General features: G+C 37.6%; 1 protein-coding gene across 1 annotated transcript in view; it reads left to right on the top strand.

Moving 5' to 3' along the window:
• The window catches only part of CPNE8 (copine 8), a 256,264-nt gene that overhangs the window by 70,753 nt on the left and 165,269 nt on the right, over positions 1 to 20,242 (top strand). The window contains exon 4 of the mRNA XM_040233468.1: positions 18,780 to 18,883. Coding sequence (XP_040089402.1) covers positions 18,780 to 18,883 — 104 coding nt within the window. The remainder of the gene's footprint in view (positions 1 to 18,779; positions 18,884 to 20,242) is intronic.

The raw sequence follows: 20,242 nt of genomic DNA, 5'->3' as shown, positions 1-20,242 counted from the left end.
TCTTTTTGGAAATGTTTCTTGCCTTAAATTCTACTTTGCTTATTAAGTGAATAATTAAAACTGTTTGCATTTGTGTAATGTTTATATCATTTACCTTACCTCATAGATTTGCTTTTGACTTTCTCATGTTTTATATTTGACATGTATCTCAAAAACAGTAGATAGTTTGGCTTAAATGTAAACTTAAATTTGTAATCTTTGTCATTTATTGGGAGTGTTTAGATCATTTATAATTATATCTGGTAAAACATCATCTTACTATTTCTTTTATTTTATTCACATATCTTAAATCTTTATCTTTCCTTTCCTCCTGTGGATTTGAATATTTATCTATCATCTGTCCTCCTTTCTTCATATCTATCTATCTCTTTATATATTTTCCATTATTACCTTGTTAGTTTTACTTTCTTTAACTATTATCTTAATAGTTGCTCTAAAGATTTCAACATATATAATGGATATTTTAGAATCTGTTATAAACTAGTTTTGTAACAAATTCTCAAAAGTGCTTGGTCTTCAAAACATTTTAACTCATTATCTCAACTCCTATTCTCTTATCATTGTTAGTTTTGTATATAATATGAACACACAAGGCATTTTAGTATTTTTTAATCATCAATAGATTTTAAGATTTTATATATATTTCCCTGTGTTTCCTATAAGGTACTCTTCATTTCTTCATGTAATTGTATGTTTCCTTCAAGGATCATTTTTCATCTTGTATGAAGAAATCCTGTTAAAATATCTGTTTGTACAATTTTGCAGTTAGACTATCAGTGAATTTTCTTAACTGTTTTTAAGTGAGGAAATCATTATTTTGTGGGTTTTTTTTTCTCTTTTTTATTGATAAAAATAGAGAAAACAAGACAAAAAGTAGAAAACACAATGAATTATCATAAGGCAAACGTCTTTGTAACCATTAGCAAGGTCAAAAATACACCTTTACCAGCCACCCAGAATTTCCTTCCTTGTGCCCCACCTAATCAGAGCACTCAGTTTTCAAAGAATAATGACACATGTGTTAATGCATGTACCTTTATGGTTTTATCATCCAAGTGTGTACCCCTTGACATTATAATTTAGTTTTGCACACTTAAAAGGAATTGGCATGCATATCTTCAGTTTGACAAACTGACTCAAAAGGGTGATCAGACACAGGTTCAGTTCTTTTAGCAAATCTGTTGTTGATGGTGTGAACGTTCATTAGGAGGCACTTTTTTTGCTGTTAGTATCCTTTGATGTTTATCACATAAATAATCAGGGATTTTCACTTGCTAGTTGGAATTATCCTATTTTATATCAATTGTCAAATCATATTGCCATTGCATACTCTGATTTAGACCTAATTAAACCTTAGTTCTGTAAGTAATTCTCACCACTATTCCTGCTTAAATGATTTGACTTATGATTTTGTGATTTTTTTACACCAGTGTTAATCTGTATCCAGTAGAAACTGTAACTTAGAACTTTGAATTTTGAACTCTTCTTGAGCTGGAAATGCTATCTTCTCATGCTGAGAATGAGATCAAAAGAAAGCAGGGGTAGCAATATTCATATCAGACAGAATAGACTTTAAAATAAAGACCATTACAAGAGACAAAGAAGAACATTAAATAATGATCAAGGGATCATTCCAAGAAGAAGACATAAAAATTATAAATATATATGCACTCAACATAGGAGCACCTCAATACATATGGCAAATGCTAACAATTATAAAAGGTGAAATTGAGAGTGACACAGTAATAGTGGGGGAATTTAACACCACTTTCACACCAAAGGACAGATCATGTGGACAGAAAGTTAATAAGTAAACAGTAGCCTTAAATTACATATTGCAGCAGATGGACCTAATTGATACTTATGAGACATTCCATCCAAAAGCAGTAGAAATATACCTTTTTTTTTTTCCCCCCTCAAGTGCACAGGGAACATTCTCCAGGATAGATCACATCTTGGAATATAAATTATATCTTGGTAAATTTAAGAATACCAAAATTGTATCAAGTACATTTTCTGACCACAGTGACATAAGATTAGATATCAACTACATGAAATAAAACTGTAAAAAACACAGACAACTGGAAGCTAAACCATATGCCTCTAAATAACCAAGAAATTATTTTAAAAATCAAAGAGGAAATTAAAAAATACCTAGAAATGAATGACAGCAAAACACAACTCAAAACATGTGGGTGCAATAAAAACAATGCAAAGAGGGAAGGTTATAGCAATACAAGTCCACTTCAAAGAAATGAGAAAAATCTCAAACAAACAACCTAATCTTATACATAAAACAACTAAAAAAAAAGAAGAGGAAGAACAGCAACAAAAAACAAAGTTTCTAGAAGGAAAGTTATCATAAAGATTAGAGCAGAAATAATTGAAAAAAAATGAAGGAAACAATAGCAACAATCAGTAAACCTAAAAGCTGGTTCTTTGTGAAGATAAAACTGAGAAACCATTAGCCAGACTCATCAAGAAAAAAGCAGCTCATACAACTCAATATCAGAAAATAAATATCTCAATCAAAAAATGGGCATAAGAACTGAGCATACCTTTATCTAAAGAAGGCATAGAGATGTCCAATAAACATGTGAAAAGATGCTCAATATTGCTCATTACTAGAGAAATGCAAATCAAAACTATATTGAGGTCAGAATGGCCATCATCAAAAAATGTACAAACAATAAATACTGGAGAGGATGTGGGAAAAAAAAGGGATTCCTCTTGCACTGTTGGTGGGAATGTAAATTGATACAGAGAACGGTATGGAGATTCTTAAAAATCTAGGAATAAATCTACCTGGATGGCATCACCGACTTGATGGATGTGAGTTTGAGTGAACTCCGGGAGTTGGTGATGGACAGGGAAGCCTGGTGTGCTGCAATTCATGGGGTTGCAAAGAGTCAGCCACCACTGGCGACTGAACTGAACTGAACTGAAATCTACCATATACCCCAGCAATCCCACTACTCTACATATAGCCTGAGAAAACCACAGTTCAAAAAGACATATATAGCCAATATTCAGAACTCTATTTTCAATAGCCAGGACATTGGAGCAACCTAGATGTCCATCAGAAGTTGAATGGATAAAGAAGATATTTTACATATATGCAAGGGAATACTTCTCAACCATAATAGGAATGAATTTGAATCAGTTTTAGTGAGATGTATGAACCTAGAGCCTGTTATACAGAGTGAAGTAAGTCAAAAAGATAATAGAAAATATTGTATAACACATGTATATGGGATCTAGGAAAATGGTACTGATTTTGTTGAGAAGGAATGGAGACTCAGACACAGAGAACAGACTTGTGGACACAGCAGGAGGAGGAGGTGGGATGAATTGAGAAAGTAGCATTGACATATATATGCTATTATGTGTATCATAGTAGGAAGCTGCTATGTAACACAGGGAGCCCAGCCTGGTGCTCTGTCATGACCTAGAGGGAAGGGATTTGGGAGAGAGGAAGTTCAGGAAGGAGAAGGTTTATATATAATTATGACTGATATGCATTGCTGTGTAGCAGAAACCAACACAACATTTTAAAGTGGTTTTTCTCCAGTCAAAAAAAAAAAGTTAATGTTTGTCTCTCATAAAGGAAAATGTCACTGATATCAACCCATATTTCCTAGTAAAGTCCTCCTGAATAAATTTAGTCCTTTTTTCAATCTTCACATGATAAAACTTGTCGCTAATCACAGAATGAATAGCCGGCAATGGCATGGTTAAAGTAGTTCCTTAAACTATTGTTATTTTTGTAATTATGATTTAATACTAAATGTTTTAATTAAGCTGTGAAATAACTATAATTTAATTTTTAAAATTGATGGAGTTTAGTCTTGTCTATATTTTATGTGTGATAATTACAGAGATATAATCAAGGTGTTCTTTTTTATGGTAATGGATTTAGGTTCATCCTGAAAATAAAGGATCCCCCCCAAAATGAATGAAATCCCCTTATATGAAATACTCCGTCTTAACCAAGAATATTGGAAGTCAATTTACTTCTCTTTGTGGTGTGTGTATTTGTATGTACATCTATAACCATCTCATTCATATATAATGATATAAGATCTAGACAAAATCTTCAGATTTTCTGTGTGTCTTCTTGTAATTAAGTGAATTTGAAATCATTGATTTGGGAAAAAAAAATAGTCTTATATAATGAGTTATATGACAGTACTCTTATGTTTTACCCTCAGACGAAAAGATCCATGAATTCTCTGGTAATCTCATTGTTTAACTCCCAGTAGGAGTTGTTTACCAATGTAAATCTGTAATTTTGGTTGTTTATGTGTGTGTGTGTATGTGAGCATGGTATTTGTGTGTGTTTGCATGTGCAAACCAATGCACTTGCACATCCTTACACTTGGCATCCTTTATGCAGGTTAAATATGTATCATCCTAAACTGAAACTTTTTTTTTTACCTAAATTTATCTTAATATTATGTCTGCAGTATTCAGTTTATCTAATCTTGTCTAATCCCTGGAGAGTCTCCTCTGTATATCACTGCTGCTGCTGCTAAGTCGTTTCAGTCGTGTCTGACTCTGTGTGACCCCACAGACGGAAGCCCACGAGGCTCCCCCGTCCCTGGGATTCTCCAGGCAAGAACACTGGAGTGGGTTGCCATTTCCTTCTCCAATGCATGAAAGTGAAAAGTGAAAGTGAAGACGCTCAGTCGTGTCCAACTCTTTGCGACCCCATGGACTGCAGCCTACCAGGCTCCTCCTGGTAGGCTTCAGTCCATATCACTGCTACTCAGGTTTAATTCTAATTTAATAACTGATATAAAGAATGTGCTGTAGTCCACATGAGCTCTTTTTCTTCATGATTTTCATTTAGACAAATGAATGTGAGATAGAGTGATTGTTCTTGCCTTTCACAATATATTAAACCTTCATGAACATTTTTCTCATAACAGAGTTCATTTGCTTGGTGCCATCAACAGATGAATGTTCTTTCCAGTGTAGCTCTTGTGGAGCAGTTTAACAATTAGTTGATTTAAAAATCAAGACTATTTCCATTCTGTTATTTTCAGCAAGATTTATTCCTACAGGGAAAAAACAGGTATTTATCCAGTTAGCTCAAGTATAAAACAAAGGAAAACTTCCAATGACTTGATTGTGAATTGTATTTTATTTTTTTGTGTAAAGTTTTACAACAGTGTTTTGTTTTCTAATAAAATTAACAGTTTACATACTTTCTCAAATAACTTTAAACTTTCACATTTGTGGAGAAAAAATTTTTTTCTAACAGTTTTCTATTTATGAGATAAGGATATTTAATGCTGTGTAATTATGTTAAAGCATTCTCCTGTCCACATATTTATATATGTTCCTTGTGCCAGAGATTATTGTAATCAGGTGTGTTCAGTTCAGTTCAGTTGCTCAGTCATGTGTAGGTACTTCTAAAAATTCAGTATTGTTGATATTCAGAAAAAGATGTTTTAGGATACTGGTTGCAATTTTTTTTAAGCAGCTATTTCTGGGTGTATACAATTACCAAATATTAATATTTCTCTTTCCTCAAAATTGTAACTCTTTGTGGCCTGCTGTTGGGGAGTGTTTAACAGGAGGATTCCTACATGCTGTTTCTCACAAGTCCTTTGTTTCTTTTCAAGCGGAGCAGCACACTGCTCCCAGGAACCAAGGTCGTTGTGTGAGACAGTCTTGAGTCTCCTTTAGTAAACATTCTCTTTATGACAAAACTGCTTAGTCTCCATCCCCTTTCTTGAGATATGGATGGTCTTCTGACCTTGTGACCATTATTAATCCCTTGTTCCCTTGGTAACGGTTCCTATATGCTTGGTTTTCTGATCTTTATCATAGTCATAAGAAACTTCTTGTACCACAGCTTATATATAATCTTAGAAAAATCATGAAAACACCTTTGCTACATCAGAGCTTGGGTCCCCGTGTCTTTCTTTCTTTCTTTCTTTCTTTCTTTCTTTCTTTCTCTTTCTCTCTCTCTTCGGCTGATTCCTTAGAGCGCAGTTTATATTGACTATCCGGTGATGTCCATGTGTAGAGTCTTCTCTTGTGTTTTTGAAGACAGTGTTTGCTATGACCAGTGTGTTCTCTTGCTCACTCTCCTGCCCGGGCTTCTAAGACTCTCTCGAGACGGCGCCCGGTGCCTTTGTTAGAGATGCAAGTCCTGCGTCAAGGACGTTATTGGTTTTCTGCCTAAACCAGGGAGTATCAGCCTCTTTCTGTCTTTCACTTTCTTATCATTGCCTCTGGACCACCAGGTCCTGGTCCATTAAAGGACCCCAACAGCCTGCACAGAATAATATGCAACTGTGCATTTTCCAAAGAATTATGAAAATTTTATTTTATGATTTAAGGTAGCAGCTAAGACCTAAACTTGAGTTTGAGCAAACTTCAGGAGATAGTGAAAGACAGGGAAGCCTGGTATGCTGCAGTCCATACGGGTTGCAAAGAATCAGACATGACTTAGCAACTGGGCAAAACAACAACAACAACACAAATTTTATTTAAGTCAAGAAGATTAATCACTTGGTTGATAGTTAATAATTCCACCCTCTGGTAAAAATTAACATTTTTTCTATGAGATGAACTATCATAATTTATCTGTAAATTTCTTATTATGCCAGTTTGCACTTTTTATGAGGAAGCTTCCACAAACCTCTTATCCTTATTTCTTAGAGGGCAGAGAGAATGAAAACCATAATCACGGAAAACTAACCAAACTGATCGCATGGATCACAGCCATGTCTAATTCAAATGAAACTATGAGCTATGCCATGTAGGGCCACCCAAGACAGATGGGTCATGCTGGAGAGTTCTGACAAAATGTGGTCCACTCGAGAAGGGAATGCCAAACTACTTCAGTCTTCTTCCCTTGAGAATCCCATGAACAGTATGAAAAGGCAGAATGATATCACCCTGACTCCCCAGGTTGGTAGGTGCCCAATATATACTGGGAAAGAGTAGAGAAATAACTCCAGAAAGAATGAAGAGACAGAACCAAAGTGAAAACAATGCCCAGTTGTGGATGTGGAGATGGATTGGAGATGGAAGTAAAGTCTGATGTGGTTTTAAAGAACAATATTGCATAGGAAAATGGAATGTTAGGTTCATGAATCAAGGTAAATTGGAAGTGGTCAGACAGGAGTTGGCAAGAGTGAACATTGAAATTTTAGGAATCAGTGAATTAAAATGGACTGGATTGGGTGAATTTAATTAGGATGACATTACATCCACTACTGTGGGCAAGAATCACTTAGAAGAAAAGGAGTAGCACTCACAGTAAACAAAAGAGTTCAAAATCCAGTACTTGGGTACAGTCTCAAAAATGATAGAATAATCTCTGTTCATTTCCAAGACAACCCATTCAGTACCACAGTAATCCAAGTCTATGCCCCAACCACTAATGCCAAAGAAGCTGAAGTCAAATGGTTCCATAATGACCTATAATATCTTCTAGATCTAACATCAAAAAAAAAAAAAAAAGTTCTTTTCATCATCAGAGACTGGAATGCAAAAGTAGGAAGTTAGAAGATACCTGGAGTAACAGGCAAATTTGGCCCTAAAGTACAGAATGAAGCAGGGCAAAGGCTAACAGCCAAGAGAACACACTGGTCATAGCAAACACTGTCTTCAAAAACACAAGAGAAGACTCTACACATGGACATCACCGGATAGTCAATATAAAATCAGATTGATTACATTCTTTGCGGCCCAAAATGGAGAGGCTCTATACATTCAGCAAAAACAAGACCAGGATCTGACTGTGGTTCAGATCATGAACTCCTTATTGCCAAATTCAGACCTAAATTGAAAAAAATAGGGAAAACCACTAGGCCATTCAGGTACGACCTGAATCAAATTCCTTACAATTATACAGTGAAAGTGACAAACAGATGCAAGGGATTAGATCTGATAGACAGATTGCCTGAAGAACTATGGACAAAAGTTCATGACATTGTACAGGAGGTAGTGATCAAAACCATCCCCAAGAAGAAAAAATGCAAAAAGGCAAAATGGTTGTTGGAGGAGGCCTTATAAATAGCTGAGAAAAGAAGAGAAGTAAAAGGCAAGGGAGAAAAGGAAAGATATATACATCTGATAAGGAATTCTGAAGAATAGAAAGAAAAGGAAAGAAAGCCTTGCTAAGTGAACAATGCAAAGAAATAGAATGGAAAAGACTAGAGATCTCTTCACAAAAATTAGAGATACCAAGGAAAAATTTCATGCAAAGACAGGCACAATAAAGGATAGAAATGTTATGGACCTAACAGAAGCAGAAGATATTAAGAAGCGGTGGCAAGAATACACAAAACTATACAAAAAAAGATCATAATGACCCAGATAACCATGATGGGGTGATCACTCAATTAGAGCCAGACATCCTGGAATGTGAAGTCAAGTGGGCCTGAGGAAGCATCACTATGAACAAAGTTAGTGGAGGTGATGATATTCCAGCTGAACTATTTCTAATCCTAAAATATATGCTCTGAGAGTGCTGCACTCAATATTCCAGCAAATGTGGAAAACTCTGCAGTGGCCACAGGACTGTAAAAAGGCAGTTTTCATTCCAATCCCAAAGAAAGGCAATGCCAAAGAATGTTCAAACTACTGCACAATTGCACTCATCTCACACGCTATCAAAATAATGCTCAAAATTCTCTAAGCTGGCTTCAACAGTATGTGAACGGAGAACTTCCAGATGTTCAAGCTGGATTTAGAAAAGGCAGAGAAACAAGAGATCAAATTGCCAACATACATTAGATCATAGAAAAAGCAAGAGAATTCTGGGGAAAAAAAAAAAAAACCCACCCCACATCTATTTCTGCTTTATTGACTACATGAAAGCCTTAGACTGTGCGGTCACAGCAAACTGGAAAATTCTTCAGTTCATTTCAGTCACTCAGTCGTGTCTGACTCTTTGTGACCTCGTAGACAGAAGCACTCCAGCTTCCCTGTCTATCATCAACTCCCAGAGCTTGCTCAAACTCATGTCCATCGAGTCAGTAATGCCATTCAACCATCTCATCCTCTGTCATCCCCTTCCCCTCCCATCTGCAGTCTCTCTCAGAATCAGGGTCTTTTCCAATGAGTCAGTTCTTTGCATCAGGTGGGCAAAGTATTGGAGTTTCAGCCTTAGAATCAGTTCTTCCAATGAATATTCAGGACTGATTTCCTCTAGGATGGACTGGTTGGATCTCCTTGCAGTCCAAGGAACTCTCAAGAGTCTTTTCCAACATAACAGTTCAAATGCATCAACTCTTCAGCACTCAGCTTTCTTTATAGTCCAACTATCCCATCCATACATGACTACTGGAAAAACCATTGCCTTGACTAGATGGACCTTTGTTGGTAAAGTAATGTCTTTGCTTCTTAATATGCTGTCTAGGTTAGTCATAACTGTTCTTCCAATGAGCAAGCGTCTTTTAATTTCATGATTCCAGTCACCATTTGCAGTGATTATGGAGCCCCAAAAATAAAGTTACTGTTTCCACCATTTCCCCATCTAATTGCCATGAAATGATGGGACCGGAGGCCATGATCTTAGTTTTTTGAATGTTGAGTTTTAAGCCAATTTTTTCACTTTCTTATTTCACTTTCATCAAGATGCTCTTTAGTTCTTCTTCGCTTTCTGCCATAAGAGTGGTGTCATAATTTTCCACAGTTTACTGTGATCCACACAGTTAAAGTCTTTGGTGTACTCAATAAAGCAGAAGTAGATGTTTTCTTGGAACTCTCTGGCTTTTTTGATGATGCAATGGATATTGGCATTTTGGTCTCTGGTTCCTCTGCCTTTTTAAAATCCAGATTGAACATCTGGAAGTTCATGGTTCACAAACTGTTGAAGCCTGGCTTGAAGAATTTAAAGCATTACTGTGCTAGTGTGTGAGGTGAGTGCAATTGTACAGTAGTTTGAGCATTCTTTTGACATTGCCTTTCTTTGGGATTGGAATGCCTAACATTCTTTGTCATTGCCTTTCTTTGGGATTGTATTGGAAAATTCTTAAAGAGATGGGAATACCAGACTATCTTACCTGCCTCCTGAGAAATCTATATGTCAAGAAGCAACAGTTAGAACAGGACATAGAACAATGGACTGGTTCCAAATTTGGAAAAGAGTATGTCAAGGCTGTATATTTTCACTCTGCTTATTTAACTTATATGCAGAGTACATCATGCAAAATGCCGGGCTGGATGAAGCACAAGCTGGAATCAAGAATTCCGGGGAAAATACCAGTAACCTAAGATGTGCCGATGACACCACCCTATGTCAGAAAGCACTGGGATGGTAGCTGTGGTATAAAATAAATATTTCAGTTTAAATGTTAATTGTAAGGACCCCATAAGAAAACCACAGGTATAAGTCAACAAGTTAGTTGTATGCATGAGTCTTTGTTGTTGTTCAGCCACGATATCATGTTGTGACCCCATAGACTGCAGCATGCCAGGCTTCCCTGTCCTTCACCACCTCCTGGAGTTTGCCCAAGTTCATGTCCCTTGAATCTGTGATTCCATCCAACCATCTCATCCTCTGTCACCCTCTTCTCTTTCTGCCTTCAATCTTTCCCAGCATCATGGTCTTTTCTAATGAGTCTGCTGTTCACATAGGTGGCCAAAGTATTAGAGCTTCAGCTTCAACATCAGTTCTAAGAAAGAGTATTCGGGGTTGCTTTCCTTTAGGATTAACTTGTTTGATCTCCTTGCTTTCCAAGGGATTCTCAAGAGTCTTTTCCAGAATCACAGTTCAAAAGCATCAGTTCTTCAGTGTTCTGCCTTCTTTGGCTTCCCTGATAGTGCAGTTGGTAAAGAATTCACCTGCAGTGCAGGAGACCCCTGTTTGATTCTTGGGTCAAGAAGATTCACTGGAGAAGGGATAGAGTACCCACCCCAGTATTTTTGTCCTTCCCTTGTGGCTCAGCTGTTAAAAAATCTTCCTGTACTGAGGGAAACCTGGGTTTGATCCCTGGGTTGGGAAGATCACCTGGAGAAGGGAAAGGCTATCCACTCCAGTATTCTGGCCTGGAGAATTCCATGGACTATTATATAGTACACAGGGTCGCAAAGAGTCAGACACACCTGAGTGACTTTCACTTCACTGCCTTCTTTATTTTCCAGCTGTCACATCTGTACATGACTATTGGAAAGACCATAGATTTGACTATATGGATCTTCGTCAGCAAAGTGATGTCTCTGCTTTTAAACACAGTGTCTAGGTTTGTCATAGTTTTCCTGCCAAGAAGCAGTCTTCTAATTTCCTGGCTGCAAGTCACCATCCCCATTGATTTTAGAGTCCAAGAAGAAGAAATTTGTCACTGCTTCCACCTTTTCCCCTTCTATTTGCCATGAAGTGATGGGACCAGATGACATCATCTTAGGTTTTTTTTTTTTTTTTAATATTGAGTTTTAAGCCAGCTTTTTTACTCTTCTCCTTCACCTTCATAAAGAGGCTCTTTAGTTCCTCTTTGCTTTCTGCCATTAGAGTGGTATCATCTGCATGTCTGAGGTTGTTGATATTTCTCCCTGCAATCTTGATTCCAGCTTCTACTTCATCCAGCCTGGCATTTTTGCATGATGTGCTCTGCATATAAGATATCTAAACAAAGTGACAATAAACAGCCTTGTCATATTCCTTTCTCAGTCCTTAGCCAGTCAGTTGTTCCGTACAGGGTTCTAACTGTTGCTTCTTTAACGACATACAAGTTTCTCAGGAAAAGAGGTAAGATCGTCTGATATTCCCATCTCTTTAAGAGATTTCCACAGTTTGTTATGATCCACACGGTCAAGGCTCTAGTGTAGTCAATGAAACAGAGGTAGATGTTTTTCTGGAATTCCCTTGCTTTGTATGACCCAGCAAATGTTAGCAATTTTCTCTCTAGTTTCTCTGCTTTTTCTAAACCCAGCTTGAATGTCTGAAAGTTCTCAGTTCATGTAATGCTGAAGCCTAGCTTGGAGGATTTTGAGCATAACCTTAGTAGCCTTGGAGATGAATACAATTGTCCAGTGGTTTGGACATTCTTTAGTACTGCCCTTCTTGGGAATTGGGATGAAGATTGAACTCTTCCACTCCTGTGGCCACTGCTGGGTTTTCCAATTTGCTAACATATTGAGTGCAGTGCTTTAATAGCATCATCTTTTAAGATTTTAAATAGCTCAGCTGGAGTTCCATCACCTCCACTAGCTTTATTGGCAGTAGTGCTTCCTCACAGCCACTTGACTTCACACTCCAGAATGGCTCTGAGTGAGAGATCACCATTGTGGTTATCTGGGTCATTGAGGTCCTTTTTGTGCAGTTCTGTGTATCCTTTCCATCTCATCTTCATCTCTTCTGCTTCTGTTAGGTCTTAACTGTTTCTGTCCTTTATTGTGCCCATCTTTGCATGAAATATTCCTTTGATTTTTCCAGTTTCCTTGAAGATATTACTAGTCTTACCCTTTCTTTAGTTTTTCTCTGTTTCTTTGCATAGTTCATTGAAGAAGGCATTGTCTCTCCTTGCTATTCTGTGGAACTCTGCATTTAGTGAGTGTACCTTTCCCTTTCTCCCTTGCTTTTTGCTTCTTTCCTCCACTCTTTGTAAAGACAACAAGTTTGCCTTCTTTGTCAGACAACCGCTTTGTCTTCTTGCATTTCTTTTCCTTTGGGATGGTGTGTTCGCTGCCTCCTCTACAGTATGACGGACCTCTGTCCTTAGTTCTGCAGGCACTCTGTTTACTAGATCTAATCCCTTGATTCTATTTGTCATCTCCACTGTATATTTATAGGGGATTTCATTTAAGTCATGTCTGACTAGCCTAGTGGTTTTCCCTGCTTTCTTCAGTTTAAGCCTGATTTTTGCTGTGATGATGATCTGACCCACAGCCAGCTCCGGGTCTTGTTTCTGCTGACTGTATACCGCTTCTCCATCTTTGTCTACACAGAATGTAATCAATCTGATTTTGATATGACCTTTTGGTGAAATCCATGTGTAAAGTCATCTCTTGTATTGTTGAAAAAGGATGTCTGCTATGAACAGCATGTTCTCGTGGCAGAATTCTGTTAGCTTTTGCCCTGCATCATGTTGTACTTTGAGGCCAAACTTGCCTGTTACTCCACGAATCTCTTGACTTCCTACTTTTGCCTTCCAGTCCCCTATGATGAATAACACATGTTTTTTTTTTTGCTATTAGTTCCAGGAGATCTTCTAGGTTTTCATAGAACTTATCAACTTCAGCTTCTTCTACATCCATGGTTGGGGCATAGAGTTGCATTACTGTGATGTTGAATGGGTTGCTCTGGAAACGAACTGAGATCATTCTGTCACTTTTAAGGTTGCACACAAGTACTGCATTTCAGACTCTTTTGTTGATTATGAGGGCTACTGCATTTCTTCTAAGGGATTCTTGCCCATAGTATTAGATATAATAGTCATCTGAATTAAATTCACCTATTCCCATCTATTTTAGTTCACTGATTCCTAATATGTTGATGTTTATTTACACTTGCCATCTCCTGCTTAACCTCATCCAATTTACCTTGATTCATGATCCTAACATTCCAAGTTCCTATGGAAAACTCTTCTTTTCAGCATTGGATTTTACTTTCATCACTAAGCACATCCAAAACTGAGGGTCATTTCTGCTTTGGCCTTGCCACTTCATTCTTTCTGGAACTATTAGTTGTTGTTCTCTGCTCTTTCCCAGCAGCATATTGGACACCTTCCAACCTGGGGGACTCATCTTTTAATGTCATATCTTTTAGCCTTTTTATACAGTTCATCTGTTTCTCATGGTTAGTATACTGCAGTGGTTTGCCATTCCCTTCTCCAATGGATCACTTTTTGTCAGACTCCCTGCTATGACCCGTACATCTTTACTTAGAGGCAAATCTGAGTTGATGATACACATTTGGGATTTATCATCATGTAGATGGGATTTAAAGCCAAAGAACAGAGTAAGTAATCTAATAGAAGAGTGAATATAGGCAGATGAAGAAGGCCTGGAATTGTACTGATGAGAGGTTGCATATCTGAGAATCTAAGAAGAAGAGAAAAACCGGGGAATGTGGTGTCAAAGAATCGGAAGAGGCTGCTTCAAAAAGGAGGAAATGGGCAACTCTGTTCAATGCTACTGATAGTCTGATATAATGAAAGCTGAAATGTGACCACTTAATTTAGCAATATGAAGGTCACTGGTGACACTGTTAAAAGCAATTTCAGGGCTATGTGTCAGGAGGCATATTAGATGTTCATATTTAATAGATGCTTAGCTAAAACTTTAATGGCTTCATGTTAATCTTCTGTTGAGATAGCAGAGTATCCTTAGCCACCCATATTGCTGAAAAGCCATTGTCCCTTAAGACAGACTTGTTTTAATGGCTCAGAGGCCCTTCTTCCAGATATTCAAGCTGAATTTAGAAAAGGCACAGGAACCAGAGATCAAATTGCCAACATCTGTTGGATCATCGAAAAAAGCAAGAAAGTCCCAGAAAAATATCTACTTTATGAACTATGGACTATGCCAAAGCCTTTGACTGTGTGGATCACAACAAACTGTGGAAAATTCTTCAAGAGATGGGCATACCAGACCACCTTACCTGCCTCCTGAGAAATCTGTATGCAGGTCAAGAAGCAACAGTTAGAACCAGACACTGAGCAACAGACTGGTTCTAAATTTGGAAAGAAGTATGTCAAGGCTGTATATTGTCACCCTATTTATTTAACTTATATGCATAAACTTATATAAGTTTAACTTATATAACAACTTTCATATGTGAAATGCTGGGCTGGATGAAGCACAAGCTGGAATCAAGATTGCTGGGAGAAATATAAATAACCTCAGATATGCAGATGATAGTGATAGATAGTGATAGTGAAGTCGCTCAGTTGTGTCCGACTCTTTGCGACCCCATGGGCAGTAGCCAACGGGGCTCCTCCATCCATGGGATTTTCCAGGCAAGAATACTGGAGTGGGTTGCCATTTCCTTCTCCAAGGGATCTTCCCAACCCAGGGATCGAACCTGGGTCTCCCGCATTGTAGTACCACCTTTATATCAGAAAGCAAAAAGAAACTGAAGAGTCTCTTGATGAAAGTGAAAGAGGAGAGTGAAAAAGTTGGCTTAAAACTCAATATTCAAAAACCTAAGATCATGGCATCTGTCCCATCACTTCATGGCAAATAGATGGGGAAACAATGAAAAGAGTGACAGACCTTATTTTCTTGGGCTCCAAAATCACTGCAGAAGGTGACTGCTGCCATTGAATTAAAAGATGATTGCTCTGTGGCAGAAAAGCTATGACCAACTTAAACAAGATATTAAAAAGCAGAAGCAGAGGCTTGACTTTGGCAACAAAAGTCTATCTAGTTCAAGCTATGGTTTTTCTAGTAGTCATGTATGGATGTGAGAGTTGGACCATAAAGAAAGCTGAGTGCTGAAGACTTAATGCTTTTGAACTGTGGTGTTGAAGAAGACACAGGAGTCCCTTGGACTATAAGCAGATGAAACCAATCAATCCTAAAGGAAACCAGTCCTGGATATTCATTGGAAGGACTGATGCTGAAATTGAAGTTCCAATACTTTGGCCACCTGATGTGAAAAACTGTCTCATTGGAAAAGACCCTGATGCTGGGAAAGATTGAAGGTGTGAGGAGAAGGGGATGACAGAGAAAGAGATGGTTGGATGGCATTACTCGATGGACATGAGTTTGAGCAAGGTCTGGGAGTTGGTGATGGACAGAGTAGCCTGGTGTGCTTTGATCCATGGGTTGGAAAGAGTCAGACACAACTGAGCGACTGAACTGAACTGAACTGAGGCCCAAATTGCTGGCTTACATGCAACTCAGTAAGTCTTACCATGAGAATTCCACTCTATCGTCTTCCTTCTGAGTGAGGGTTTGTGTTGAAATCCACAAGAAGGATTGGAGTGCTGACGAATATGGGTACTGGCTGAGTTTCTCTTTGAGACTGTTATACATTTGCTCATTTGATACGTTTTGCTTTGGTCTGAGGACCATCTTGCCTCCTGGCAAGACAAAGACTGGGAGGGCCCTGATTCTGTCTGATTCAGATTTTTACTTCTTGACCTCTGCACTGCTTTTGTTGGGTGCGTGGGTTCTCCTGGGTTATTTGGTACATGTCCTTTTTCCCATTTCTTTAAAATTAATGACCAAGGATAGGCTTATTTTTGAATCTTCCCAGGGCCTAACATATTCTATGCTGAAATAGAGAAGAGTCCTAGAAAGAATGAAAGTAGATTTTGTAACCAAAGTGGATTAAGTTGGGACACTATACATCAATTTTCTCATCTTTAAACAAGAATACTAATACCTACCTTATGGAGTTATGATAAAGATTTAAAGTAATGTGTGACAAGTGCTTAGAACAAAGTAAGTGAAAGTGAAAGTGTTAGTCTCTCAATTGTGTCTGATTCTTTGTGACCCCATGGACCATAGTCTGTCAATGGGAATTTCAGGCAAGAAAACTGCAAGAGGTTGCTGTGGGGAGAGAGCAAATTAGCCAAGATGGCTGTTCAGGCTCACTCACCTCACATTTTGTAAATACTGTGTAACAGCTGAGGTCATTTGTAGCACTGCACATGTGCAACATGAGGTACTTGTTTGGTCACAGGCTACTCTGAGCTGTAATATATGCACACCGATATATGAGCTCCACCTAAAAAGCAGCGGGCATTACTGCTGCCTCACAGCTGTGTCTGCTGAGTCAGCCATGAGAAGAGAGAATGCAGTGTGTCTTCTGCTACAGCTGCTGCTTTAGCCAGGAGTGAATGCTGTTATGGCCTCTGTGCCAGCCAGGAGAGAGGTTTGTGTTGTGTTAGGTTATTCTGTGGCTGCTGCTTTGTCTTCTGTGTCAGCCAGGAGAGAATAAATGTGTCTGCAGTTCCTACCTCTCCTCAGGTCTTCTTCCAGCCTTTTACTTTGTGCTTTGTCTGCCGTGGGTTCAGCCAACAGTACAGACAGTGTGAACAGCAAGACAATTGGCACTGTGAGTAGCATCAGCAATACAGTTGCCATTCCAGTATCCAGGGCATCTTCCCAAACCAGGGATCAAACCTATGTCTCTTACATCTCTCACACTGGTAGGCAGATTACCGTCTGAGCCACCAGGGAAGAACAAAGTAGACTACTTAATAAATGGTGACTGTAATTACTATTATTGTTCAGATAAATGTTTAATATTTTTGAAATGTTGAATTAGTTACCTGGGTTATGATTTGCCTTTATGATTTTGGTCCAAGATATAAAACATTGCCCAATGCATAAGCTTCTGCAACCTAGTTCTTTTTTGGATAGTCAGTAATAGCCATAATGAATCTTTGTCATCAATATTTTCTATCATAGTTTTATTATCACAATTTATGTGATAAACTCATGACCTTTACTTTATGATGGATTGATAATTTTCTTGTTGTTTAGTCACTAAGTTGTGCTGGACTCTTTTGTGATCCTATGACTGTAGCCTACCAGGGTCTTCTGTCCATGGGATTTCCCAGACAGTATTCTACTGGAGTGGGTTGCCATTTTCTTCTCCAGGGGGTTGAACGTGGGATTCAGTCTTCTCCCTGGGATTTCCGGCCCAGGGACTGAACCTGCATCTTTTGCATTCGCAGGCAGATTCTAGTTGTTTTATTATTCCTAATAAAAAGTTTTTCTTTGAACTTTAGTAAGTTCTCTGATAAGACAGCATGCATAATATTTTGATGTGGTTCTCAAGATGCAAATAAATGACTCATTGGGAAAGACCCTGATGCTGGAAAAGATTGAAGGCAGAAGGAGAAGGGGACGACAGAGGATGAGATGGTTGGATGGCATCACTGACTGGATGGATATGAGTTTGAGCAAGCTTCGAGAAATTGGTGATGGACAGGGAAGTCTGGTGTGCTGCAGTCCATGGGATCACAAAGTTTTGGACATGACTGAACCACTTAACTGAACTGAAGTGAACTGATAATATTGTTCAGAACTAAAGGTTAAGATTCCCTCTTTAGAATTCTTTAGAAGGGGAAGAAGGAAAGCCAAATACAAAAAAACAGATATGAGATTTGTATTTTTGATGATCTTTAAAAGCAGTGCAGATGACCTTCCTTCACATTGCAAGGAAAGAGTACTAGATATGGAGTTTTATTTATTGGTTTCCATTTCCCCTAAGATGAAAAACTTATTTTTCTTAAGCAAAAATAGTACAGTAGCTTAAAAACATGCAAGAAGCATAGGTCTCATTTTGACTGTCTAGATACTTTAAGAATTAAAAGAGAAGAAAACAAAAACAAAATGACTGAAGTGTGTAATATATTATAAGAAAGTTCTTCCCAGAACATAGCTAAGAAACTATCCTATGTAGAAGACTACTTGATTATGAGCTGAATATGAACACATATTCTTACAACTGTACCCTCCAGTTGTAAGAATATGCATTGGTTGGCTTAGTTATGCACTAGGTTAAGAAGAATATTCGTGATAAACTAAAGATAGAAATAGCTTCTTTTGAATGGAAAAGGATTTGGCTTTCAAGTGGGGAAATAGTGGAGGAAGTATACAGTTGTTATGTGAATTTTCAGAAGCTGCTTTTCTAATAAATTTGTATGAACTCAGGGCTCATTTTCTGAATTCCCTGAGTGTTGAAGAGGGATGATTTGATCTTTAAAATCTTTTCTGAAGGGCTTTATCAAGCATTTGAATATTTATTGTGTTTTCAAGGAAATATATTAATAATAGTTCTATACTGCAATAACTAACCATGCAAAGCTTGCTTTTAACCTGTCTTTTTCTTTTCTTTTTTTTTTTCTCAACAGTTTGGAAGGACTGAAGTAATTGATAATACTTTAAATCCTGATTTTGTAAGAAAATTTATTCTGGACTACTTTTTTGAAGAAAAAGAGAATCTTCGTTTTGATTTGTAAGTTCCAGGAAAACTTGTATTTGGGAAAAAAAAGACATTTAAAGACTACATTCATAACATGATGCTGGGTGCTACGGTTGTACTAAATAGATATTATCAGGAAATCAGATTAAATCTGTTTAGAGTATGGCCTGAGCACTGTCCCCAGCACTGCTTTGCATATTATAGATTATTTGCTATTTATTAAAAATATATAAAGTCATTACTTTACCTTGTTGAAATGCTGGGTGGGATATATGGGCATTCTTTCAAATCCTCCTGTGGAATAGGTGTCTTACAAATTCTGCATGTACTCCAGGGGGATCCTCATATATTTCCATGGCTGAGTTTCTCAGATCTTTAGATTTCTCTCAGTTGTTTCTTTGTATAGTACATGGTGTGTTTGTGTATATATTTGTGTGTGCATACTCAGTCGTGTCTTGACTATTTGCAACCCCATGGACTGTAGCCTGCCAGGCTCCTCTCTCCATCAGATTTCCCAGTCAGTAATACTGGAGCAGGTTGGCATTTCCTCCTTCAGGGCATCTTCCTGACCCAGGCACTGAACCTGCACCTCCTACATCTGCTGCACTGGCAAGTGGATTCTTTACACCGGAGCCACCTGGGAAGCCCCGTATTACATGGATCTTTACCTAGTTATGGCTCCCTTTATTTGTTCATGGACTCACATTTCTAAGCTTAGGCTGCCAAACCTAAAATTTTTAATATTCTTGTTATTTTGATAATGAATCAGGCATATTAAGCTATTATGTTTAAATTCAACTCCCTGCCCACAGAGAATCTGCAGTCAGTCTATAACTGAGTTATTACACTTTTGTTCCCCAGAGGTGAACTGTGGTGATTGTTGAAGGAAATAGATGGAAAACTATAACATGTATTACAATATGTGCTTTATATATAAAATAACCACTTTATGAACATCACAAGTATTTAAAAAGAAAAATGTCTTAAGTAGCTGAAAACAATACAGTATACATGCTGTCACAGTTTATAGATATTTTTGATAACAAAAGCTATCAGTGTCTTATTTGAAAATGCTATAATTTTTCTTCTAATGAAAAACAAAAGTTCTTTGCTGTTAGGAGTCTTTCTCATTTTCCTCTAAAATGTGTACAATAAAATAACCTGTTGTGTTTCTGTTTAAAAAAAGGAGAATCTTAAACCACTCCCTTTCCTCATGAGCTATAGGAGTTCTAAGTATTTATTATTTTATCAAACAAAATTTATTATGCCCCATTTGGTTTTTATTTCCTTGAAATACTTTTCCAAATAATAAAAATGAGGTTCCCGAGAAAAAACTTAAAAGTGGAATGTAATGATTCCCTGACCATGTTTATCATGGTGATTGCATACAGT

The sequence above is a fragment of the Oryx dammah genome, unplaced genomic scaffold, assembly GCF_014754425.2.
Source record: "Oryx dammah isolate SB20612 unplaced genomic scaffold, SCBI_Odam_1.1 HiC_scaffold_29, whole genome shotgun sequence".
Lineage (NCBI taxonomy): Eukaryota > Metazoa > Chordata > Mammalia > Artiodactyla > Bovidae > Oryx > Oryx dammah.
This window is presented reverse-complemented; position numbering and strand designations above follow the sequence as displayed.